At 34.6% G+C, this 27,823-nt stretch overlaps 1 protein-coding gene across 2 annotated transcripts in view; it reads right to left on the minus strand.

The window, feature by feature from the left end:
• Positions 1 to 27,823, minus strand: part of step (cytohesin steppke) — a 375,568-nt gene that overhangs the window by 155,857 nt on the left and 191,888 nt on the right. For both annotated transcript variants that reach the window (XR_016548776.1, XM_090397533.1), the window contains exons 7-8: positions 22,774 to 22,886; positions 6,858 to 7,006 (exon numbers count right to left, since the gene is read on the minus strand). Coding sequence is in view for 1 of the 2 variants with exons in the window: in XM_090397533.1 (XP_090253659.1) it covers positions 6,858 to 7,006; positions 22,774 to 22,886 (262 nt within the window). In the remaining variant the exon portion in view is untranslated. The remainder of the gene's footprint in view (positions 1 to 6,857; positions 7,007 to 22,773; positions 22,887 to 27,823) is intronic.

The raw sequence follows: 27,823 nt of genomic DNA on the forward strand, positions 1-27,823 counted from the left end.
CTTTTTTGTTTCAGTCACCCCTATTATGTCGATCTGGTACTTATCTAATTCCTCAGCTAGCTCCATTTCTTTGCCATTCAGGCTTCTTACGTTGATAGTACCGATCTTTAACTCTGGTGATGTTGAGTTGGGGTTTGTTTTCAGATTTGTTCCAGTAGCTGACTTTTCGCTGTTTGCCCTGGTTCCCTGGCGAAAACAACGGGGGCCTTGTTTAACCGGGCGACGCCCCAGCCGGCATGAAATTTTGTCATGTTGTACCATCATTTTTTATTTTGGTTTAACCAATAAGAATACAATTTGGTCGGCTAAATCCCAAATTGCCAGCCCATCCTCGTTCGTTCAGTATCAAAGTAGATACCCAACAGGGTGCACCACGAGAAGGTGAGGATTGGACATTAGGTCAGAAGCCTTGGTCGGTTCTCCACATTCCTTTAAAGGCTATGTGGAGGTCTCCTCTCAGTTATACAGCTTTGACCCTTAAGCACCCCTTGATCAATTATTGTTTTAATAAACATACATTTCTCTTAGTTATAAAAAGAAAATAATATAGATTTTTAAACTTTTGGAACCTAATCCTGTTTTTTGTACTAGTTCTTTGTTTCGTATAACATGAATTCACATAACACAGCATTTTTTTAGGAACCTAACGACTGTGTTATATGGGGGTTACCTGCATTTGAAAAAAATCTAGGAAAATGAGATGTGACTGACTAATTCAGTGCATGAAGGCTACTAGGGCCAGTACTCTTATTTGTATATTAATAACATAGGGATTGATTTAAGGAGTGGGGAGAATATATATATTTTCGGTTGTTTCCTGATGATACAAATTTGGTGAAGGCAATAGTTGATAAAGGTGATGGAGATATCCTGCAAGATGATTTAAATAAATTGACATTATGGGTAAGTATAATGATTTTGCATAATCATACAAAATGTAAGGTTATGTCTACATAAAATATATGCCCTTCAGATTGAAAAGGTCATACACTGTGTATCACATTGATGGTACTGGATTGCAGAAAACTGATGAGGCTACGGAATTGAGGATAATAGAGAACATGGAGTTGAAGTTCAGAGGACATATTGCAAAAGTTAGTAAAATAGATCAAAGGATTACTTGGATGTTGAACAACACAATGCAAGTACAGATAGGAAAGTTATTATCCCTCTTTATATGGCCTGAATCTTGACTACTGTGCACAGATTTGGTCACTTATGTTTCCTGGGGATCAGGAGGTGGTGTACAGGATCCAGAGAGGAGCAACCAAGCTGATGAAAGTGTGGATTGCAGAATTTAGTAGACAGGCAGGGATAATGATCAAAACTTCATCAACCGTTCTCAATTCGCTTTCCAAGTTTTTCCAAGATTTTGGCATCTTCCACTTTAGTCATTCCTTTTATCCATGTATTCCATTTCTTAACTCTCCTCATAATTCTCATCATTGCATATATCTCTCCATACTTCTACGAGTGGTCTCCAGGTTTGGATGTCTCTCGGTAAGGTTCCATAGGTAAGCTTTGATCCATGAGTAACAATTCATATGATGTATTGGTTAAAAAATTCTCTCTTCAGATATATAGGATACGGGGTTCTTAAATATATGATTTTCACAAATGCACCCCATGCCAGTTTCACACATCAGTATATTTCTTCATGAATTCTGCCACCATCTGAAATTTGTTAGCCTAGGTAGATGTAGTTCATATTTTTCAGCACTGTATCATCAACATATATACAAGGGGGGGTGGGGGGTGGAAAGTTTTGATAAACACCTAGAACAAAATTTAATTAATTTTATGTCTTCCTATATATCCTAAAAGAAAAGATATTTTATGAAAAAAAAAAAACATTTTTCATATGAAAGAACATTTTTGTTCTAAGTGTTTATCTGGGTGAACTGTCCAGACACCGCCTCATATATATCTGATTTATCTGTAAAGTTGAGTCTTCTCCAAGTTCTTTCATTTTCAGTCCAATATCTTTACTTTTTTTGTGCTAGTTCCTGAACCATGTTTTGCAATCTGGGTGGAGTATTTGCAAACATAACGATGTCACTAGCAGAGCTTAGATGTGTAAAGTGAAATCCATTCATTAAATAATAATATTTGGTTTACTGATCAAGTGTTGATCAATTTTATTAACTGAACCAACTAGTTTCGCCACACTTATCTGTTGGCATTTTCAGGGCACTTACATAGAGGTTTAAACAATCTCACAATTATGCGTAACTGCAAAACTGACAAGAATAACTGTAAAAAACTGACTAGAATAATTACAAATAAAATAGTATCGAACGTGAGTGAAACACGTATCGCGTGTACAAGATCAGCTAGCTGTTACTGAGGAACTTCCTGTAGTTTGTATTAAAGTTCATTTCTTCCGTTTTTAAGATTCTGATTAGGGATTTCCATATCTCTGGGAGTATTAGGCCTTGATTTCTGTTAAGGTTGACAGTAGAACGGGCGACTGTGGCTGCTTCTTTGAAAAATTTTGAATGGTAATCTTCCTCTATGTAAGAGGAACAGCTTTTGTCCCACTCGAACATCAGAAGAACTTGAGATAGGAAACATCAATATAAGGGGTAATAATGGAAAGGAAATCAAACTTGCAGAAGAACTGGAAAAGTACTAAGTGGACATAATTGGAGTCATTGAGACAAAGAAGGCAAAAATAGATAAGATTCTACTAAATCAGTGTTTCTCAAACTCAAATATCCATATACCCTTCTTAAATTTTCATTATTACCAAGTACCCCCTTATCAAATTAATAATAATAAATAATAAATAAATAAATTAATTAAAAAAGCATATTTCATTGTAAATGTCTATTTTATTTGAATTTAGAAGTAAACAAAAAAAATATGGTTTATTTTAAAAAAAAATTTATAAAGATACTCTATAAATGTTTACTTAATTTAAATAATTTATCATCAATGAGAAGAGTGAAATTGCTTATGGGGGGATAAAATTTCACAAAATGTGGCTCTATACTTGTTAATTTCAATCTCAGAAGCAATTCCTCTTCTTTGTCTTAATATCTACAAGGGTTGAAAATCCAACTTCGCACAGATATGAACTTGGAAATGGAAAAATGAACCTTAGAGCTTTATCTGTTAATTCAGGAAATTCATTCTGCATTTGTAATCAACATGATGATAATGTATTCTCATTGTATTTATTTATTAGGAAACCATCAGAAGCTAGTTCTAAAAGTTGTTCTTCTTCTACTGGCAACAGACCCCTTGGCATAGATTTGTTGATATTGAAAGGGTATCTTATCCACTCAATGTCCAATTCAGGGAAATACTTTTCTAGATTCATTTGTAAGCTTTGTAGATGCTGCATGATAGTAACTTTCACATCCTTATCAATTTTTTCATTTGAACTTGAAGCAATTCGAGCAATTCCTGAAGAGATGGAAACGCATAAAATTCTTCATTACCAACCTTTTGCTATAATTCCATCTTTGCCAATGTGGCATTCACTTTATCTTGGACATGAAATATAGAAATTTCCTTGCCTTGTAAAGACAAATTAAGATTATTTAATACAGTAAATATATCTGCCAGGTATGCTAATTGACATTTACAACATTCACATAATTTCATATTATGTAAATGTTTTTTCAATTCAAATTTTCATCAAGAAAAACTTGTGGTTCATTCCAAAGTTCAAATAAATGAGTAAGGACTTTTCCATGAGAAAGTCAATAAACATCGGTATATGGAAAAGAAGTTAGAAGTTGTGTACGATTACTTCCCATTTCTTTGCAAAGTAGAGAGAAAAGGTTGGCATGTAGAGGATGGCCTTTAATATAGTTATAATTTTTACAGCTTCATCCAGAACTTTTCTTAAGTCTGTAGAAATCAAATGTGGTCAAAGCCTACCAGTGTATGTTGACTTTGCATCTGGTGCAACAGCATGAATCGTTGAAACAAGCCCTTTTTTAGATCCGACCATGGATTTCATTCTATCCATGCTTATTGTGACACAACTTTTCCAATCAAGCTTGTTTTGATGCATAAATGTATCAAAATGAAGATTTGCAAAATTTGTAACATTGGTGGATTCATTGACCTGCAACGCATAATGACTCTTACATATACTGGATAACAATGTTTGTTTTATATTTTCAGCCACTTCAGTGATTCTTCAATGAATAGTACTATATGAAAGGCAAATCCGATCAAAAGACCTTTGTGCATTATCTCCCATCATAATTACTGCTATTATTTTTGCTGCAGGCTTGACCAAACTTTCATCAATTGTTTCTGCTGCACCATCTTTTGTTATTATTAGCGACACATGATATGAAGCTTCTAAAGCCATCATATTTTCATCTGCTGACACGATCAATATAATTTTTTCAGATTCTTTGAAATTTTTTAGTTTATTTTGAAAAATTTCTGCAGGTTTGTCCTTGTATTCATTATGTTTTGATTCAAAATGGCGATTTAAATTAGATGGTTTAAAGTTTTCATGTTTTAAAGTTTCACCACAAATGACACATAACAGAATAGATTCCTCTTATTTTCTTTTATTATTAAAGCAATTATATCACTGTAAAAGTAGTACAAACCTATTAATCATTATTTTAACTAACAACAAATTTGTAAGATCAAATAATGAAGCACATTGATTAATATCTGCTCAAATGTCTTAATTACATCTACTAATGATTCATATAATTATTTTTTTTATCAGTTGCTATTGTACTCTCTTCGCATTGTTGCAGGCTCGTAATGTATGTTCATATACAAAGCTGAATGAAGATTCACGAGTGATCGGATGCGAATTTGCAAATTATTCAAATGAAGCAGTTATCACAATTTGAGTAGGAGAATTCATACATAATATATAATTTATAGAGAAATATAAGTTTAAAATAATTCTTTTTTTCTTAATAATGATTCCATGCATTAATGATGCATAGCCGAAAATTGCCATGTACCCACTGAAGACCTTTCACATACCCCTGGGGATACATGTACCACACCTTGAGAAACACTGTACTAAATAATAAGTATATGATGTTATATTCAAGTAATAACAATCAAGGAAAGGAGTAGCAATGACATTGATTACCAAACATGAAGATAAACTTCTTGATTGGAAGACAATTTCAATTAGGGTTATGCCCACACTGCTAGTTTTGATTTATGTTTTCTTTTTTTTCTCTTTGCCCATGATGATAATGAAACTTATTTGTGCATACTGTCCCACAGTAAGAAGTGAAAAATTTTAAACAAATTTTGCAAACAAAAAAGTATTGGAGGAAGGGAACATGGCAACTAGTTTGGTCATCTGCCCATACCATTAAGTAATTCCATTTTGGCAATAAAATTATTATGTTTATGGATAACTAGTGTAGCACTATTCAATTCATTAAGGACTTTATCTTTGTTTTTAACAACTGTAACATCACAAACTTTAATAATTTTAATCTTATTTTAATTTTATTTAATGTAATAGGTTTATGAGTCTTCTTTTCACTAGTTATGAACAGTTTATAATTTACAGCAAAACAGAGAGAGATGGGGGGGGGGGATGTTGCAAGCAATGCAGCAAGCATACTGAGGGCATGAAAACTGCGCATGAATTAATTCATTGCAGCTCCATGATGTTAAAACTTGCATGCAGTATATAAATGGGAATTTGTCATAACTAACAATCATTGTAAAGTGAAACATAATAAGGCAGGCCTCACTTTATATTCCACATAAAGATGTTGAAGAATAAGTTTTAATTTCTACTAGTTTTTGTGCATTATAGTACGCTACTTCTGGGAGTAAAATAAAAACTAAACTAATATTGCACCGTGTGAGAAAAACAACAAACAAGTTAGTGGCAAAAGTAAAGCAGAACACTAGACTAACAATGTTGTGTGAGTACCATTCATGTTGTATCACAATGGTTAGTGGTGTGATACATACATCTGCCATTTTTTTCAATGAAAGATGGCCAAACCTGATGTAGGATCATACCATGCTTCTTGTTGCATTGGTGAGTATTTATTTATTTTTTAACATTTCTCATGACTCTTCTTTGAGTGCTCTGACAAACATATTGAAGTAGGCCATTTCGTACACTGCTAGTTTTGATTTAAGTTTTCTTTTTTTTTCTCTCTTTGCCCATGATGTGTTCTCATGTGCAAATCTCCCTCTCTCTCTCTTTTTTAAATGGCCTGTATGTCCCACAAAGCCAATACCAAATGAACAATTGTTTTTTTGCGTATTCCCAGTTTTTGAAGTGGTGAATGGGGAAGTTTTTTTGGAGGTCAACGGAGACTTGAGATCTTGAGCAGGGAAAAAGCTAGTGTGATTTCCATCACAATATCTTTAAGAACTTGTCTGTGATCAAAGAGTGATACTGCCCCTTTATATCCCCCCCCCACGCAATTTGCTTTTCTAGGAATTTGTTTAGAATGTTCTCAACTAGTTTTCAGAAGGAAAAGACTGAGGTATTCAAATACTTGGTGTCTCTTCTCCATATATTGCTTGAAATGTTATATGCTTTGTCAGGTCTCTGATGCAGATCCAGATGAATACCAAGATATAGGTGGATTGCCGCAGTTATTATGTCTTAGTGATCAAGTGTAATATCAGACAGTATTGGAGATCTGAAAAATAAAGGATTCATTTGGAAGAAAACTTTTGATAGAAAGCCAGTAATAATGTAATCTTAACTGTGTACTGCATCCTGCACATTCTTTAAGGCTGAATATTAATATAAACTCCTTTGTTATAATAGTAATAAAGATGATGTTGAAAAAGAGACAACTTTAATAAATGACTAATGGTTTCAAAAGTAACAAAAAAAATTATTATCTATATCACATTCAATTCAAACATACCTCTAATAACTCTCTTGGAAGATCACCTCCATTATTTATACCACGATTCATGTTTATAAACTGTTCAACTGTTGGTTTTTCTTTGACACTTGGATTGTGAAGTGATGTATTTAACATAATAATAGCAAATGAGAGGACATAGCAAGTATCTGGGGGAAAAAAAAAAGAAAGAGAGAGAAAGTTATGATAATAATTATTATTTATCTGTAATTATTATTAAAGGGGGCAATGATCACTAAACAGAAGTTGGTGTACTTTGGACATATTATACAAGCAGATGAATCATTGAAAAAGGCATTTATGTTGGGGAAGAGGGAATGAGAAGAAGAGAAAGAATGTAAAATGTTCTTTCATGTTTCATGGACAACATAAAAGAACTTACCAAGTTGAACTTACAATTGCTGAAAGAAAAGACAAGAGGATGGGATGGAGAGCCTTTGTTCATTAGATCACAAAGAGTCGAAAATGTCTAGATGGCACATAACAATTATTATCAACAAGACCTCCATGGACTTAAAAGATTCATTGTGGGAGGTGTCCACTGTCAACACAGAAAGCTCACCCGGCCATACCTTAAACTCAATTACTGTTTCCACATTCAGGCAATGCATTCCACTCATTTTACCACCTTTCCACTCCTTTGGGACTTGAACAATTGCAAGAGTTTTAAATGTATGCCAAGCTGTCAGTTAATTCACTGGAATATTCCATTAAGACAGGTGATATGTCATCAAGTACTTTTGCTTTATTGATATCAGGTTAACTTAATTCATTATATACCTCCTGCTCAATGATCACCCTCTCCCATTCCTTCTAAATTCAAGCTTCTCATGATGTCCCACTTATGAGGATGAAATACCCTGATGAATTGAACAGTAAGTATACCTCATCTATATCCTCTGCAGCAATCAGTCCACATGTGCCGTTTATTTGCTAAAGGTCTGTCACTTTTCGCATGTAAAACCATTAAAAAAGTTGCTAATCTAACAACTGTTGACCTGGATGGCCAAGTGATTAATGTACACTCCAATGAAAAGGCTGTGGGTTCAAATCCTGATGTGGGCATCTATGTTTGTGGCTATCTTCAGATGGTATATCAATTTCATTGCCCAGTGTGAATTTCACCACCCCACTTATAGAGGACTGAAACAGCTTGAAAAGATCCATGTTTGGTCTCTAGAGCAGGATTTCTGAATTATGGGGAAAAATAAAATAAAAACAATTCTTGGTCTACCCATGGTACTAATGTATTATAGGTTTATAGCCTTCAAGTGGGTGGGAGATACATAAAAATTATTTTACCATAATCATTTTTTCTTCTACCTCCCACATATCAAAAGAACTCGAGCATTTTTCTAGCCTTGATTTGCTAAATTTCTGCTCGTAACTGCACTTTTGCTGTTTTTGCAAACTAAGTTGCCTTTCTGTCCAGCTCTTAGTACTCATTATGGAAATGATTATTACCATTATTAATCTTGTACTGCCACCACAGTGCTTTCTTTTTCTAGACTTAGGTTTAATGGATAAAATGATTTAATTGCTTCATTCATCCATTTTACACTGGCTTTATTTAGTCTGTTGACTTATGGAATACCTTCAGACAATGCAGCTAAATAGTTCTTGATCAATGCCCAGGCAGCATTTATTTCCTTTCTACTAACTCTTCCTCCTACAGCTCTAATTTATCTTCTAAGCTTTGCACAATCACTGGTCTTGGATTTCTACATACATCCTTTCCTCAGAGATGGCTTCATTTTGCTGGCAATCACCTCATGGTTACTCTCAACAAATGAAAGGAGATGTGACATCCCATTCAAAACCACATCCTCTGATTATATGATCAGATCTAAGAATATATCCTCATATTTTCTCATTTATGTACAGCAAGATAGCCATCTCTCAACAACTCAGAAAATTAGAAGCATGATTGCCAAAGAAAACAAATATAAACAACTTAGCAATTTTTTAAATATGTCATAACCTGTGAAATGGTTTTTGATAGTCATACCATATCCTATTTTGCCATATCCATGCAAACAATACTGTAATTATGATTATGGCCATGAGATTTGTAATTGCATTCTAATGAAACCTGTAAAAAATTGTGAAAAACATTATGGCATGTCATTGATCATGATATGATGCAAAAAGTATGATCATATCTATATTTCCTCAGTTACCTATATTATTTTATTTTTTATTTTTATTATTTTTTTTTATGACACCAAAGGTCACAAGACCCATAACACAATAGTGTCATGTGTAGGCAAGTGATTAAGAAAAGAAGTAATCTATTAATAAGGTTCTGAAAAAGTTGGGGATTGTACTCACTGGGTAAAACAGTATGGGAGAGATTGTTCCAAAGAGCAAAAGAGGTGGATGGAATGATGAAAGTTGATGAGAGCTTAGCTCAGTATATGTTTTTAGTTAGCTAAGTTCTCATCAACTTTCATCATTCCATCCACCTCTGTTTGGTCCTTACAATCTCTCCCATACTTGATCAGTGGCTGCTCTAGTAATTATATAACTAGAAGAAAGTGAAGGAACGGTAGGGGCCAATGTAGCAGAGTGCCCATCTGAAAGTGACTGAGGGTCAGTCACCTATTAAGTGGATTGTCCTCTTCTATATATCATCAAGAATTCTTTGTGTGTGTGTGTGTGTGTGTGTGTGTAGGGGAAGTGCACTATCCCAAATGTGAGAACAATATCCAAGGTTGGCTGGATATAAGATTTCTCAAGTATTAGGAGTTGAACAGGAGAGAAGTAATGTTTTGTATGAAAAAAAAAAAAAAAAAGTTTTTAAGAGGCTGAGAAGGCTACTGATGTAATATATTTGTGCTAGGATAAGCTGGATGTAAACAGTCAGCCCAAGAAGGGGCTGATCTTGAAAAGATATCAAAACATTAATAAACATAAGTGAGACTGAAGTAGGAGCTTTTGTGGGTGATAAGACAGGACTGAATTTTCATAGCGTTGAAATTCACTGTCATCTTTTGCCCTGCCTGAGAATGGTGAGGAGGCCAGTATTTAAGTCATTGGTTATAGAAGATCTTGAGAATTCATCCATTCAATTACTATAGGGTTTTTCAAATGAAGAGCTCTCATCAGCATAATTATGAATAGGATTTGAAGTCAGAGAATTTCATTGATGTAAAGAAGGTAGAGTGTAGGTGAGTGTACATAACCCTCTAGTTATTTTAGCATCAATTAAAAATCTGAACGATAAGACATCATCCACCATGACATGCAACAAACAGCCAGTTCAAGATCCTGAGGCCAGAAATGATCTTTGATCATTTGTCTTTGAAATACTAAGAACAACAATGCATGTTGCTCTAAATTTTTCCATGGCCTGCACCCAAAGTCGGGTAAGGTTAGTGAGGAGGTCTACTATGGAATGAGAATGGCAGAATCCATATTTCTAATTGCTAATTAATTGATGAGTCTCCAGGTAGTGAAGAAGCTAGTTGTTGATAACCTTCTCCATTACTTTTGAGAATAACAAGATGAGAGAAATGGGACAGTAATTTGATGGCTGACTATCTCCTTTTTATAGGTACAAGCTGGATGAAGGCTTGTTTCCATGCCGTTAGGTAGACACTCGATGATTGCGACAGCTTATTTAGGTAATACACGAAAGGTGTTAATTGTGGAGCACAAGTCCTGAGCACAAATGGAAAAATACCATCTCCAGAAAAATTATCAAAGGTAATCAGGATTTTTCTGATATTCTGACAAAAGATCAGAGGAAGCATGCAATGTGAAGTTCATAGTAGTGAAGGAAGTGATTTCCCTTGTTGTCTAAACAAGAGCGGGAAGAAAAGTCTGATTTCAAGAGGTTCACCTTATATTTGTGTGAGGTTACCATAACACTAATAAGAAGTCAGAAGTTGCACCCAACAACCAGAGCAAGGGACCCGAAGTTTCAACTGCCAGTTGAGCATGAGGGACTATGTATATCATTAGATATGAAGAACAAAAAACGGCAATGCTGGAATTATCATTAAAGACTTATCACAAAGTGGGTAGTAAAAACTGTTTCCTAAACAGAAGTCTCAATAGTTAATCAGTGAAAACTTGCAAAACATCCCTAGCACTGAAACTGAATAGGAATTACCATGAATTAACTAAATCATTACAGAACTGAGCAAAAATAAAGTGTACACACATTTTGGGTGAAATGGCAATTGACTAGTGCAATGCAAAAGATGACACTAAAAGACTGCCATTAATTGCTTCAGTGAAACAAAAGGGAAAGCAATGCATTTCTTCAAAAATTGTGATTGGGGATGAAAGCCGAGTCCATCATTAGTACTCCAAAATTTAGTCTATGAAAATCACCAACCGATCTTGGTGAGGATGAAAAAGTTTGAATTTAAGCTTTTGCTGAAAGTGCATAGTGACCATCTTTTTGAAAAGCAAAAAATCAGTCACCTGGACTGTATGGTGAAAAGGTCAACAATAAATTTAAAAAGCTGATGTGAAGACCTAAATAAAGCTGAAAGAACAAATTAAGTATGTTCATGTCAAGAAACAGCTATTGCTTTTTTACAATATAGCAATATAAAGTGAATTTACACACATGATCAACTTCACTTCAACTGCTACTGCTTTTGAAAATAATGAAAACTCAAGGCAGAGTAAGAAAGTAGTTCTAAAAACAATGCAAAGAGTTTTACTACAATGCTTTGAAACACTTGTTACTCAGTAAACAAAATGTATTGAAAGGGAACATAGATTATGTTCAGAATCAGTGTATGAAATAAATTAGACTTCAAACTTAGGGTTCCCATAATGTTTTACTAAAATCTGGGCCATTCTGAAATTTTAGCTTAAAAAACTCGGGACATTTTGTAAAAAAAACGGGACATGTTAAAAATGAAGAAAACCAAAAATAAAACTATTATATATGTTGCACTTTAAATTAAATACAGCTATAAACATACATTAATATTAAATCCACTTTAAAAAAGGATTATCAATCACAAACATATTTAATTAGAAAAACATTTATCAGATTTATGGACCTGTTCAAGAATTTTTTTCTTTTGATATTTGATCATAGAACTCAGCGCAAGAGAAATTCTTAAAATATGTCTTTGCAATGATTAAGGCTTTTACTGTCTCAATTTTAAGTCTGTTTTTTTTTCATCTGTCCAGAGTGCATTTATTAATGAATAAACACATTCAACAGCTGCATTAGTTCCTGGCAGTGCTAAACAAAAACTAAACAAAAAATATGTTGCACTTTAAATTAAATACTGCTATAAACATACATTAACATTAAATCCACTTTAAAGAAGGATTATCAATCACAAACATATTTAATTAGAAAAACATTTATCAGATTTATGGACCTGTTCAAGAATTTTTTTTCTTTTGATATTTGATCATAGAACTCAGCGCAAGAGAAATTCTTAAAATATGTCTTTACAATGATTAAGGCTTTTACTGTCTCAATTTTAAGTCTGTTTTTTTCGTCTGTCCAGAGTGTGCATTTATTAATGAATAAACACATTCAACAGCTGCATTAGTTCCTGGCAGTGCTAAACAAAAACTAACTAGACATTTAATACTCCCAGAATTTATACCCTGCTTTGTAAAATAAGCAAACATTTCACACCATTTATCACTGACACTTTGATCCTTCTGTTCACTCCACACTTCAAATTTGCTTTCACAATATTTTTTCACACATACACATACAAACTCATCAAATAAGTCCTCTTCATTCACAGTAAAACTTGATGACACTATCTGCATGAATATGTAACTTTCTTGTATGTTCTTCCAAATCACAGGATCCTTTCCATTCAAATTAATCCAATCCATAGACTGAAGAGGTGTGAGAAATGGTATACACCACTGCTGAATATATTCAATACAGGTGCAGTAGAAATCTACTGCATAGCTTTCAAACTTTTCAACTCTTATGTGTCCTTCTTTTTCTAATTCTTGAAACTGTTTTCTCACAGTAGTTGTAAGAAAATTTTCTGCCTTCCTACAATTTAACCTTTTCACCAGTTTGTTTGTTTCATCCTTCACTTCAATTACTGTTATATCCTGCTTTTCAATACATTTAATGGTATCATAAAAGGTTTTTAACTGGCTGGCAAGGAAATGCAGGAGTGTAATTGAAAGTGGATTTTCAAAGAAATTTTTGAGATTGATAGGACATTTGTCAATAGAAAGAAAATATGACTTCAATGAAGGGAACATGTCAATAACCCTCTGGATTGGCAAAAGAGAGAGCCATCTGGTCTTGCTACTACCTGAAACAGTTTTATACTCTGTGTTTGTGAATTCACAAAATGATTTAAGTTCCTCATACACAATATATGTGGAAATCTTGGTAAATCTTGTTAATTATTAACTGAAGATCGATAGGTAAGCAATCTGAAGCAGTCTGAACAGAATTATGTATCACATGTGCAGGGCAACCAATTCCAATTAAATTGTTCACAGTGTTTTCTTGCATTTTGAAGTACAGATTATCCTTTCCCTTCTTTCCACCAAAGTTTGTATTTGTATTATCTGCTAATATAGCAATAACCTTTTTCAGGAGATCGAACTTCTGTAACACTTCCAACACATAAGAAAATAAAAGTTCTGAAGTTTCACCACCTAAATTAACGCTCCAACACATTCACCTTCACACCTTTTTCTGGATGATAGTATCTAATCACCAGAGGCACTAATTTCATGTCAAAGTGGTTTGATGAAGGTCAGCAATGACAAGACAAAAACAATGAAAATAGGCAGAATCATTGAAAATATCAACCGCACCGTGAATGGAGAACCTATAGAACAAGTAAACCATTTCAGCTACTTAGGCACGATTTTTAGTGAAGATGGTAAATTAAATATGGAAATAGACAACAGAATCCACAAAGCTGGTATGGTAGGAAGTCAGTTGAATAAATTCATATGAAATAAGAGAGAAATTAGTCAGAACACTAAATAAGCTGTATACAAGACAGTACTCAAACCAGTTTTAACTTATGGATCTGAGAGCTGAGTCAGAAGTAAAACACTGCAGATATGAGAGGTCCTGAGAAAGATTAGGAGCATGAACAGATGGCATCAATGCAAATATCATATTAAAAATGAGGATATTAGAAAGAACTTGACATTGTCAGCATCCAGGAATGTGTTAGCAGAGCTAATCTCAGGTGGTATGGTCATTTAAACAGAATGGGTGAGGAAAGATTAGCCATATCCTGTACACTCCTTGAGGGTACATGGCAGGAATTTGATGATGATGGTGGTTTGATGAATCGATTAGTACTGAAATAAAACAAACTTCTTTTAGCTCTTTCTCAATCTGCTTTGTCACTAATGGCACAATAACATTGGTTATTATTGCCTTGCACTTTGTTTGCGAACACCTGAATTTATCGTTGAAAATTTTTTTTCATGATGGATGCTGTGCAGTGCATGGAGTTAAAGCTGTGGTTATGCACCGCTGTGTGATACGCGACGGTTGCTTCCTGCGCTGCCAGTGATAACTCTTTTTCCCTTTCACTCTTGGTTTTCACAATTAAAAAATTACTGATACTGCAGTTGGAAACCTTACTTCGAACAGCAGCTTTATGTTTTTTCGTTTTCAAGTGGTTGACTACGTCTGACCGACCACCATGCGAAATGCAAAATTTACAGTTACATAAAGTACATTCCACATTTTCATCTACACCTTTAATGAAAGGAAATTCTTTTCTAATATTATCATTAATACTGCACTTACGGCATTATAGGGGTAGAAAACGATAAAAATTATAACATGCAAAGTATTGATCAAGTAAGATACTGTTATAACAGAAGCATGGGAAAAAAGAACATCGGCATTAGTTACTATTAGTTATTATTAGTTAGTTATATTATTTATAATACTAATGATTATTATTATAAATAATGAATAAATAAAATTTATTATCAACACTGTAATAGAAATTGGTACTAAAAACAAGATAAAATCCGTTTATCCATTTTTTCCTGAAGGATGCTTAAAAAAGCGAGACTTTTGGAATTAACTAGGGACATTTTTATAAAAAAAAAAACAGGACTGTCCTGGGAAAAATGGGAACCCTATTCAAACTGCTCTCACCCCTCACCCCCAGACATCACTCTTTTGTATGGGCAGGGGGAGAACTATCACAATGGAAGCATTACTTTTGAAAGGGCCATTGTACAAAAATTCTTCACTATGTTCTGCTTTATATATAAAGCAAGAAGGATCAACTCACGATTTACTAATGGGATGCACTAGGAACAGAGTGTTCTTTTTGGCCAGTCCTTTACAACATAGCATAGCACTTGCTAGCCACACAGAAAGGAAACCTCTCTACATTCCAAGCTAAAGTACAATATTTTAGTGAGCATCTATTGTGTTGAATTAATCACATACTCTTACAGGATTTCTGGATTATGTGAAAAATAAATAAAATATATATTATATGTTGAATAATAAAATATACAAAAATGTATCAAATTGATAAAAATAAAAATAAATCCTTAGCCCACCCATGATCATAATGTACCATAGGTATGCAACCTTTCATGGGTGAGTTACATTTCTATTTATTCCAGGTGTACAACAATACTATGTTTAAAAGAATTTAGAACAGTATCAGTTTTGTACGAATTCATATCTAACTCTTCCATAGTTTAGTTTTGTCTAAGCATACAAAGGGAATACTTCGTACCATAATGACAACAGTTTTAAGCCTTTTAAATCTGGATGCCCTTGTAATTTTGCCCAAAAATTTTACTCTTCTAGCCCCAATGCCAAAAGCTCTATTCGTGACTGAGAGATTCAGATCACTTCAGTAGGTCGTGGTTACTGGTTATTCTCCTGCAGACATGTTGGTTGGTTTCTCTTTTTTTCAATGTCGAGACCAAACAACTTATGAAAAGCCACACATCAGAAATCCAATAAACAGGATGGTAATAATATTGTGATTTCTACATTATCCACATATCTTGGACAATGGTATCCTTGAATAGATTCATAATATACATACAAGGGTGATCTGAAAACGGTCTAACAATGAAAAAACTAATTTAAAATTTCAAAATTATTTTTATTTTTCAACATAATCTCCCTTAAGATTAATACATTTATTACAGCAATGCTCCTGCACCATTTATCCTGTTCATGCAGTGGTTCTCGGTAAGATCTGCAAAATATCCCTCTACAGCCTGCAATCACCTCTTGATTCGAAGAAAATGCTGACCAGCAAGGAAGAGTTTTAATTTTAGGAAGAGATAGAAGTCAAAGGGAACCAAATCTGGGGAATAGGGTAGCTGTTCCAACAATTCATGGTGCAGATTACTTAATTTTCCCATTCCCATTTCCCAGTGCATTGTCCTGATGAAAGATGATTTTTTTCTTCTGCAAAATGGGTCTTTTCTCACAAATTTTTTCATCTAGTCTGGTTAAAAGATCAGAATAATCTCAGTTATTGTTTTACCCTTTTCAAGATAATTAATAAACAAAATGTGTTTAGCATCCCAAAACACCGATGCTATGACCTTTCCTGCTGATGGAACTGACTTTGTCTTCTTTGGCGCTGAACAACCGGCTTCTGTCCACTGTTTTGACAGTTGTTTGGATTCTGGTGTGTAATGGTGAATCCAAGTCTCATCCATAGTAATAAATCAATGCACAAAATCAGTTTTATTCTTGTTAAAATGCCCCAAGTACTGTTCAGAGATTTTCATGTGAGTGCATTTTTGATTTGCTGTGAGCAAGCACAGTACCCATCTTGCACAAAGCTTTTTCATTTGCAATTCTTCATGCAAAATATATTCTACACGTTCTTTTGAAATGCCTATAGTCTCAACAGTTTCATGCACTTTGACTTGCAGGTCATCCAATAAATGCATATCGTGCATTTGATCAATGATTTTTGGTGTTGTTACACTTTTTGGGCGTCCTTCACATGGATAATCTTCAAGGCTGGTACGGCCACGTTTAAACTTGGCAGGCCATTTCTTAATTGTCGAAAATGAAGGAGAAGAGTGCCTATAAACTTTAATGAACTTCAAATGAATTTATTTTGGTGTAAAACCTTCTTTTACAAAGAATTTTATAACTGCACGATACTCAATGTTATCCATTTCAAGGGATACAGACAATACTTTTTCTTCAGACAGCAGTATAAAACAAACAACTTGACAGAATGACTTGCAATTTCACATGGATGCTTATGACAGATGTACCAACTTAGAAATATTCATTTTTAATATAAACTGACTATAAACCCATATATATATATATATATATATATATATGGGGTTCAAAGGAGATGGATATGCAATATATGATCTTCTCAAGTACGATCACTTAGCAGCTCCTTTCCAATCCAACTCTTCCTTCCATGTGCTGAACCTGGAACCAGAAGAAGATTGGGTACTAACACCCAGTGAAAAGCATGAGTACAAATGAGAGATGGGAGATTTAGGGAAAGTTTGGAGGCCCTAAGGTGGCAGCTCCATCACCAAACTAGACCAACAGTGTGAACAAAGGTTGCCAGCTCAACAAAACAAAGTGTAAGGCTATGCATGTTGAGATGAAAAGATTACAAGCTATGTATTACGTTAATGGTAATGGACATTAATGAAACTTAGGAAGTATGAAGCTAGGAGTTTTGGTGTAATGGAGGAAAAGGAAATGAAGTTCATAGGAATATTGCAGAAATGGGCAAAATAGTCAAAGGTTCACATATATGTTTAAAAACCACATACTAACGAGTAAAGATAGCAGGGTTATTATCTTTTTATAATACTTTGATATTACTGGTGGAGAGAATCCAGAGGCAAGTGACCTGGAGACAAAGATGATGATATGCCTGGGGAAATGCTCTGTTCTTATATAAAAGAAAAAATTGCTAAAGGATTTTATAGGATTAATACAAGATTTTTCAGTGTACATAACAAGAAGGGATAGCAAAAAGAGGTCAGTCATGGAAGTTGTGTAAGAATGTCATTATCAAAGGTGTGAGAATTAGTTTACTTTGGAAGGGGTGAGCGAGTGCTTATTCACCCCCCCCCCTCTCTCTCTCAAAGGGTAGGTTGAATGAGGTAGTCATGAGTGGTTTGTTTGTGAATGAGTAAGGAGGGGCACAATAGATATTGTATAAATGACGGTTAAGTGGGCAGAGAACTCTGCATAACCTACAAGGACTGCAACGAATTAACCAGGACTTTTGATCAAAATTCACTTCTCATCTTTTAAGAAGCACCTTTTCAGTAGTTCTTCACCTAGATAGTGAATGAACAAGGATGGGCTGAAAATTTTGGTTATAGCTTATCAAACTATATTCGAAATTGGCTTAAACCAAAAAACATGAACACAGCCTCATTAACTAAGCTCCAAGTTTTCTCAAGGAATAAGGTCAACAGTGAACAGTCAGTTACTGGAAAAATTCAAATGAAATTCATCAGAACTCAAAATGGTGGCATCATCAACATAAATATCAATGAAAAAGAAGCAGAACAGGCAGAAGTAAATTACAGATATAACAACATAATTGGTGTCACTGAGATGAAGAGTATTCAACAAGTAAGATTCTACTAAATAATAACTATAAGATATTACACATTTGGGCAGTAGTGATCAGAGTAATTAAGTATTTATATCATTCAAAATCACACAAAGACAAACTTCTAAATGGAAGGCAATTTCAAGCAGAGACATAAGGACAAATTTCAAAAAACAATGAGATTTGTTTATACCTATGGTCCAATGGAAGGTTTTACTGAGGAAGAAGTGCAGGAGTTTTTCAAATCATTAGAGAAGGTGCTAATACAAAGAAAAAGAAAAATCTGGTCCTTATTAGGTATCTAGACAGCAGAGTAATAAATAACGCAGACACACACCCACACGCACAAATGTTTTAGAAAATGGAGTAAGGAGCAATCCTAATAATTATAATGAGTAAATGCTGGACCTCAATTAAGGACAGCTGACTAGTCATTACTACTACAGATACATTACAGATTTTCCGGCACCCTTGGTTCCAGAGCCTTGTTAGATTAGCTGTTTGGTGGGAGCAATGGAGGTCACATAATAATACTTCATTAAGCACCATGGACTGTTAGAAACTTATATAATAAATGTAAATTAAGTGATTAAACGAAATACATTAGTATAAAGTAGATGTAAAAATAGCCATAGTGTAGAGTTCATACAGTTCTTTGTTATGTCTTCTTCTCCAATTTGCCTCCAGTGTTATCTCTTACAGGTCCATAGACTTTTCTGAAATTTAATTTTCAAAGATCTGCAATGCTTTTGCATCTTGGTCTGTAATGCTTCAAGTTTTAATTATTTTGCCTTATTTCTTCAAACACAGAAGAAATAACGTGCATTACTATCCCTTATGTACAAGGCATCAGTGAACGTATAGCAAAAGTTTTAAAACCACTGAATATTTTTGTTGCCTTTTGACCGTTTAGAAAAATCTCCACCTTTCTCACTTCTCCTAAGAACAAGCTTCCACATCTTAATCATCCAGTTGTCTACCAGATTCCGTGCTCTTGTGGATTATCTTATTTCGGACAAATGGGAAGATCTGCCTCTATTCGGCTAGGAGAACACCAATCTTATATTGAATACTTTAAACCTGAAAAGTCTGGATTTGCAGAACATGCCATCTTCACTAGACACAGAGTTCATTGGAGAAAGACGAGAGTTCTTCACAAAAGTCAGTTTCTCATGGAACGCCTTTATAAAGAAACATGTGAAACTCTACTTCATTCTCCTAACTTAAACAGATCCGATGGCTTATGTCTATCCCCTTTATGGGAGATAATACTTTACAAATCAGCTAATCTTTCCTAATTTTTTATTGTAATGATTTTTTTTTTTTAAAGGAAATTTATTGACCTTTTTAGTTATCTTACACCAGCTACTTAGGTGGCGCTTTTTGGAATTGTCAGTTATTGTTTAATTTGAGCTTAATGTACTGAAGATGCCTGTGACACACAGGTGAAAATTATACTATTAAATAATCTTTGTACGTGAGTTTTTTCCGTTATTAGTTTTGTATCAAGAGATGTATGGCTGAACTAATGCATGTTCTGTATCACCTATATACCATATTATACTCAACTGACATTTGCCTTATAGCATGATTTTCAAAACAGGTAATAAGTGTCTACCATCAAACTACTCACTTACTCCTCTCACCTCAGTGCTGTCTAAAGTAATGGACAAGGTCATCAACAGTCAAATTCTTCAAAACCTAGAACTGTCAACTAATCAGTGACCATAGATATGGATCTTGTCAATCATGATCTAAGGCAGATCACTTTTCTCACTTACATCACCCACCTCTGAATATGTGTCATGAAGTTTGTAAGGTTTGGAGAAACTCAGACTGTTGCACTTGATATTTAAATGGTATTTGATAAGATTTTACTAAGAAGCTCTGAGAACTTCTTAGTAAAGTCATGGTCTGAATTGCTTCCTTTGCAAATGGATTGCCAGTTTTCTCTCAGGAAAATCACTATGTGTAATGATGGATTTTCTAATTAATGGTGTTCATGTTCATCAGGGGACTATTATTTCACTCACCTTTTTCCTGCTTGAAGTAAACTTACTAAAATTTGTTTAATCCATTTATCTAACTTTATCTAATTAATCCATTATCTAACTTTGTAAGCAAACAAAGTCTACACATGAAGTATCATCATGACTAGGCTACTTGCATATAGAGGCTGATTACTTCACAACAGCTGCCTTGGTATCCAATAATGCAAAGCACACTTCCTTTCAGACATGCTATGTATTATGGGAAGAGTCACTACCCAGACTTTATTGAGGTCTCATCAGTGAGAGATCGACCCAGATTGAATACCAAGGTTGAATTAATGCAAGTCATATATAAATATATGACTCGCATTAATTCAACCTAGTCTCATACTATACAATTTTCTCATGCTGTGTTCTTTCCTTCCTTCTGAACAGCTGAGCACGTAGTAACATCAATGACAATGTTCTTTTCACTCCTGTGCAATGCTTGGAAATAGAGTAGAGCAATGTGTTAACTAACAACTGAACAATTAATACCATGTTGCTAATTTCTTAACTTTAAATTCATTAATTTTTATTATTTTTTTTATTTGTAGGATATCTGAATTTTAATACAGATATCCTACATATCTCTTTGCAGCTAGAATAACCACTAACATCTGCAGTCTCTTTGGCAGAAATGGGAACAGTTAAACCACAGAAGCTATCTGTTGTTCTTCACCTTGTCTTATGGAGGCAAAGCGTAGTTTATCCTAAACCTTACCAATATATTGAGAGCTACAGAAAAGAAATTAGAAGAAGAGTTAGAAACAGAACAGAGTGGATACCTTTTTATAAGGAGATAATTGTGAAGTTTATTGTAGTAATTAATCCATATAGGATTTAATTCTGTTCAAACTGGGGAGAACTTTATTGCTCTCCAGTTCATATACAAATGGACTAAGTAATATGAATGTATTATTTAAGATTCTCTGCAGGGAGATTTGAAGCTGTTGTTATAGTTATTTCTTCAGAAACTTTCATACATAAGGCAAATTTGTTCTGAGCTGATCAAACTGCTGATACAGTTTAAGTAGTTTATTCAGTGAAGTTTGAAGAAAGTGAAATCATTGAAGTGGTGGAAGGGAAGATATGTTTTACTTCAGTGTTCTATGATTTTAGAATACAGGAAGAATTTGACTAATTTATGTGGCTGTCATATTCAAAGCAAGTTTTGTGTTAGCTTTATTTCTTTGTGAATTCAAAAGAATGAGTTACATAGGAGACAAGAGAATAAAATTATTGAAGTTATGTCCATAAAGCAAGAAATGTTAGCTTAAAACATTAAAAGAAAGCTGAGTAGATAAGGTATTTTTCAGCTGATCTAAAGAAGTTATGATCTACACTGGCACTTGAATAGTTATAGTGTTTTTTTGTTGCAAATATTCATTTCTAAATTAAGATTTTTCTTTTGGTTCTAAAGGTGTGTGAAGAATCAATCTCTTAATGAGTTTATTGAATTAATTTAGAACATAAGGTGTTAAAGTTAATGTGATATTCTGGGATATGAATCTGTGTAAAAGTGATTTGTAATTTAGTTTCAGGTGCTTTCTTTTCATTCTGAAATTAAGAGTTAAACCACTCAGAGTGGAGGGAGTAAGAGTAATTTATTAATGGTGCATTGATAAGATTGCATGCAAGAGAAAAAGAAAATTAATGCTCCCCCCCCCCCCCCCCCCGCCACATATCATCATTGTATGTGTGACAGAGAGACAGTTGGAGAATGGTGGATAAGTGAGATGCAATAATAGAGAATGTGGCTAGTGCAAGATGACTGAGTTCAACTGCAGTATCATTAGACACCAAGATAGTTCTTGAGATACTCCCATAATGAGTCTTGCAACTCAATCAATGGAGATCTGATGATGATAGTAATAAAATACTTCACATGACTCTAGATGCATAATCCTGTCTATTAAACAATTAGTATTTAAAATGTGGTGTTACAAATATATGGCATAAATATATATATACATACTCTTTGATGAGAGCTCAGTATATCAGAAATCATTTTGCTTTAAAGATTAGACTGTTTCCCCTCTCCTGCTTACCCAACAGGATTCAATTGCCGGCCTGTTTGGCCGAGCGGTTAGCGTATCCGCTCTCCAGCTAAGAGGCTGCGGGTTCGAATCCAAGCATGGGCATGAATGTTTGTGAAATACTAATTATGGTGGTGGGCAGTAGATGGCGGTGATGTAGTTGCTGTTCATTGCAGTAGTGGATTGAGTGGTGGAGACAGTTATAGAGTAGGTGTCCTCCCTCGATGAGTCTTTGGACTCCCTGGAGGTGTTGCATAATAATAATAATGAAATCAGAAAAAAATAGGAAATTTTATACATATACCTGTGTTACTGAATACACCTGGATTGAGTTGACAATATCGCTGTGCAAATTTTTCCATCATTCTGTCAATTTTTTGTGCCTCACCTGGAAGTCTAAAGCTCCAAAGAAATTGCCTATATTTTCAGAGGAAAAAAATTTTTTTTTAAAAATGAGTAACTGCACAAAAACTGGATCACCATAAAATATGAATCAAATTATCAAACTTAATATAATGATTAATATTTGAGCACTATTATTTCTCAAAAGAAACTAATGTGAACTTTGCAATAAATTTGTACTACTTTGCACATTTCCTTCCTAAGCAAAATATAACTACTCTCTATTATTACTATCAGATTTAATCCATTCATATCACAAGTTAGGAGACTAGTGCTGTTCATGTAATAGGATGGAGAGAACATGAATGGTTCAGTGAGTGTGCAACACATCATGCCTTTCAATACATCTGAAACTCCCCTCCACATGAAATCAGCGCATTTGCAAATTTTCATTTCAGCAACAGCAAATTTAAAATATGTATCCAAAATGTATTCAAGGTGTATGTCATAAAAAATTAAGAAATACTACAGAAATCTAATATGCATTTGTTAATCACTTACTCTAAAAAGTTAAGTGAATCTTACTGATATGAATAATCATCTGACCATGCTAACGGAATTTAAAAACCTATAATGAGTTAATGATACTTTCAGGTTAATTTGCAGCAGGACATAAGCATCTATGATGATGGGGGGGGGGGGGTCCTGGAAAGTTCTGATAAGCACCTAGAACAAAAATTAATTAATTTTATATCTTTCTTATATATCCTAAAAGAAAAGATGTTTTCTGAAAGAAAAAAAAAAAAAAAAAAATTTCTCTTCTAGGTGTATATCAGAACTTCCCAGACCCCCCCCCATATTAGATTTCTCTTGTCCCCATACACCTTGTCTACACACACACACACACATATATATATATATATATATATATATATATCAGGGACGAATATTCCAGGTGTGCTAGGTGTGCAGTGCTCATCCATGAAATATCGGTATCACTGATATTATATTTTAGCATTTATTCCCATTAAAGACTCACCCAATTGTTTGCAGACTTCGTGCGATTCCTAAAATTTGAACACAATATACTGTACTAATGCTTCATTGTTCTCTTCAGGAGGATAATAAAGTATTAGTGCTGGAAACAACAGACAGTAAAAAACATCTATTCCTGAATAAAAATGAATATTCTGTGTATTATAAGATGTTGTTGATCTACAACATTTTATACAACAACAAAATAGCAGAATATGTGAGATTGATAAGATGGAAGAACTGATGTTACTAAAAATAATAATAATAAAAAAAAAACCTAATGAATTTAGGATTACCAAGAGAGTGTATAATTCTGACAATGATCGGATGTTATGTAGAGTCTCAGTAAACAAAATAAAATTCTTGGAAAATGGAGCCAAATATACACAAACCAGAGAAATACACATAACATGTGCAACAAATTTTACGAAATGATTTGATGCTCCATCAAACCATATTTATTCATGCAATACTTTTTCTCTCTCTCATAAGTTTTTTTTTTTTTTAATTATTATTATTATTATTATTATTATTACCACGGGCTACTCCAGGAGTCCTTAGACTCATCGAGGGAGGCCCTAAACATCATGTTCACACAGCTGTTCAACATTCTCACAGTATCTATCATACCTTGCCTTGAACTCGCTCACTGTCATAGCACCCACAACAGACTCTGGCAGCTTATTCCACTCATTTACCACTCTGAAAGTAAAGAACCCAGCTCTAACACCCCTGCTAACCACGCTCTTGCCCAGCTTCCATGGGTGTCCCCTAGTTCTCCCACCACCAGTCCTGATCTCAAAAATATCATCTGAATTAATCCTATAGAATCCTTTTAGCAATTTGAATGTCTCAATCATGTCTCCCCTTTTCCGCCTATCAACTAGTTTCTGCAACCCACAAATCTTCAACCTGTTCTCATATGGTTCATTCCATAGACCTGCTATCATCTTAGTCACTCGCCTCTGGATCCTCTCAACCTCCTCCCCATCAAGAAGGAACCGAGGTGACCAAATCTGGGCACAGTAGTCGAGATGAGGTCTTATCAGGGCTCGGTACAGAGGTACAATAACTTGTTTTTCTCTGCTCGTCAAGGTATTTTTCAACAACCAAGTGAGTTGATGAGCTGATTTAGCTACTTTCACAATGTGCCTCCTAAACTTCATCTCCCTATCCACCAACACTCCCAAGTCCCTGGCCTCATCAATCTCTTGGAGTACAGTTCCACCAATGTGGTATACTGCTGCTAATCTTTTCACTTCGAAATGCATAACCTTACATTTTGTCACATTAAATTGACATCCATTCTCCTTAGTCCAGAACTCTATTCTATCTAAGTCATCTTGCAAGACTTTGACATCTTCTGCATTCACTATCGCCCTACCCAACTTTGCATCATCAGCGAACAAATGAACTGTCCCACTTAGACCCTTCCCTATATCGTTAATGAACAGATTAAACAGCAGTGGTCCAAGAACAGAACCCTGTGGCACACCACTAGTCACAGGCCGTTTTTTGGACTCTACTCCTGAATAAACTACTCTTTGATATCTCTCCATCAACCATCCAGCTATCCATCTCACCAACCCTATATCCATTCCCATATGTTGTAGTTTACGGATTAGAATTCCATGTGGTATCCTGTCAAACACCTTTGCCAGGTCCAGCAGTATCACTGTAAACCCATTTCCCTTATCCAGTTCAGCCGTCACCTTGTTATAAAACTTGAGCAAGTGACTGAGGCATGATCTACCCTTCACAAAGCCATGCTGTCCTCTGTACAGTATCTCATTTTCATCAATCCATTCCTGTATTTTTCCCTTGACTACCTTCTCCAAGACCTTGACAACGACTCCAGATATGCTGATCGGTCGGTAATTTGCAACCATAGTCTTGGATCCTCCTTTATGCAGTGAAACTATTTTCCCCTCTTTCCACGCCTTCGGGACTAAGCCAGACCTGAGACTCAGATTAAACAACATGGTCAAGGGCACTGATAATTCATTAGCCACTTCATGCAAAGACCCGTGCTGGTATACCATCCAATCCCACAGATGTATTCACATTAAGGTTCTGTAATAGACCATTCACCTCCACTTCATTCATCACAATTCCCATATAAACTAATGGTTCCTTCATTTTTTCAACGTCACCACCTGGATGATATACTTTTGCAAAGTGCGCGCTCAGTAACTCCACTATATCGACTGGTTCAGTGAACTCTTTACCATCGTCATTCCTTAAAATCATTTTGCCATGTACAGTTTTTTCTTGCTTGCAGCATATTGAAAGAACTGTTTGGGATTCTCTTTTGCTTGCATAGCTAGTTTCCTTTCATAATCGGCTTTTGCTGTTTTTACCACACTCGTTACCCTTCTGGCCTGTACTTTATACCGTTCGTGTGCCTGCAGGTCACCCCTTTCTTTAAATTCCCTCCATAGTTGTTTCTTTTTTTGCAGCTCAAGCTTAATGGTGTTATTCATCCATTTAACCCCTCCTTGTTTCACTATTTGGACCTTAGGTATACAATCAGCCATAACCTCCTGTAAATGCTCTTTGATCACTTCCCATGCTCTATCGACGTCCAGCCCTTGCAGTTGTACATGCCATGGCACTGATCCAAGCAATCTCCTAAGCTTGTCATACTTGCCAGCACGGTAATTCCACATATACCCTGTCTTAATCACAAATTTCACATCTTTAGCCACCTCCCAGGTCAAGACCTTATGATCACTCTCACCAATAGGTGGCAACATGGTCATATTCATTACAGTCAAATTCTCAGATACTATTACCAGGTCAAGCACTCTCACACCCCTAGTATTTTCAATTACATGCTGTTTCAGATAGTTATCCCTTAATAATTGAATAAAATCCATTTCCTTCCTCACATGTGTCCTCTCCTCCCTCCAAGCAATGTTACCATAGTTGAAATCCCATAGTTGAAATTTATGATATCATAAATTCACTTATTCATGTTTAGAATTTATAGAATCATGCTATTCACTCTACCCAGCAACTTATAGAACACACATATCACAAATGATAATTATTAATTATTCACTTACCATTAATGAGTGTTTCTACTCACATTATTCCTTCCTATTCTCACAAGTCTTATAAATGATGGTTCACATATTTTCATCTTTGAGTATTTCAAATATACCAACCAAATATAGCATTCTTCCTCATTGTTGTTTTCTAATAAATCCTAAAACAGATTGTTCCCCCACTCTACATAGAAGTATTCAAAGTTATCCTGCAATTAATTGCACTGGACTAATTAAGATGAGTGCTGATGCACTATGCCGTCTCAAAACTTTCATACATCGATAAAATGCAATTCCACAGTCATGGGTGTCCGCAGGGGGGGGGGGGGGGGGCACTTCCCCCCAGATCGATTAAAAAATTCCACAAATTATAATCGTAAAATTAATTGAGATATGTAATCTCACACCCTCGACCCTGGGAACGCTTTGTCTGTCATAAAATTTTATTATGGGTTAGCCTGTTGCAGGGTAGCCATAGAACACGTGTTTTATTGCAGTAATCAAACACGTGTTCCTGTTTTTGGTTCATCTTTTTCTGATTTGTGAACAGTGACCGGTTCATTTATAGTGAAACAAATTCAGACAAAAAAAAAAAAAAAATACATTTTTAAAAGGTAAGTGTATATAATTTAATATTATTTTATTTGTTAGTTTTATGATATTTTTGCTTTTAAACTGAAATAATTTAATTTAGGATTAAATATAACTGTGCTAAAAACTATTAATTCTGAATACCTCCCCCCCCCCCAAGAATTAAAGATCATTAAAATCAATGCAAAATGAAAATAATGTATTTATAATTTACATTGACAAATAATTACATAAAAAAAAAAAAGCTAAAAGACGTTTATTGATGTAATTATTTGTCTCCAAGCTTCACCCCCACCTACTGGAAAACAGGACAGCACACTCAACCGAAATGATCAC

The sequence above is a fragment of the Typopeltis vanoorti genome, chromosome 9 (assembly GCF_054136105.1).
Source record: "Typopeltis vanoorti isolate ZY-2024b chromosome 9, IOZ_Tvanoo_1.0, whole genome shotgun sequence".
Lineage (NCBI taxonomy): Eukaryota > Metazoa > Arthropoda > Arachnida > Uropygi > Thelyphonidae > Typopeltis > Typopeltis vanoorti.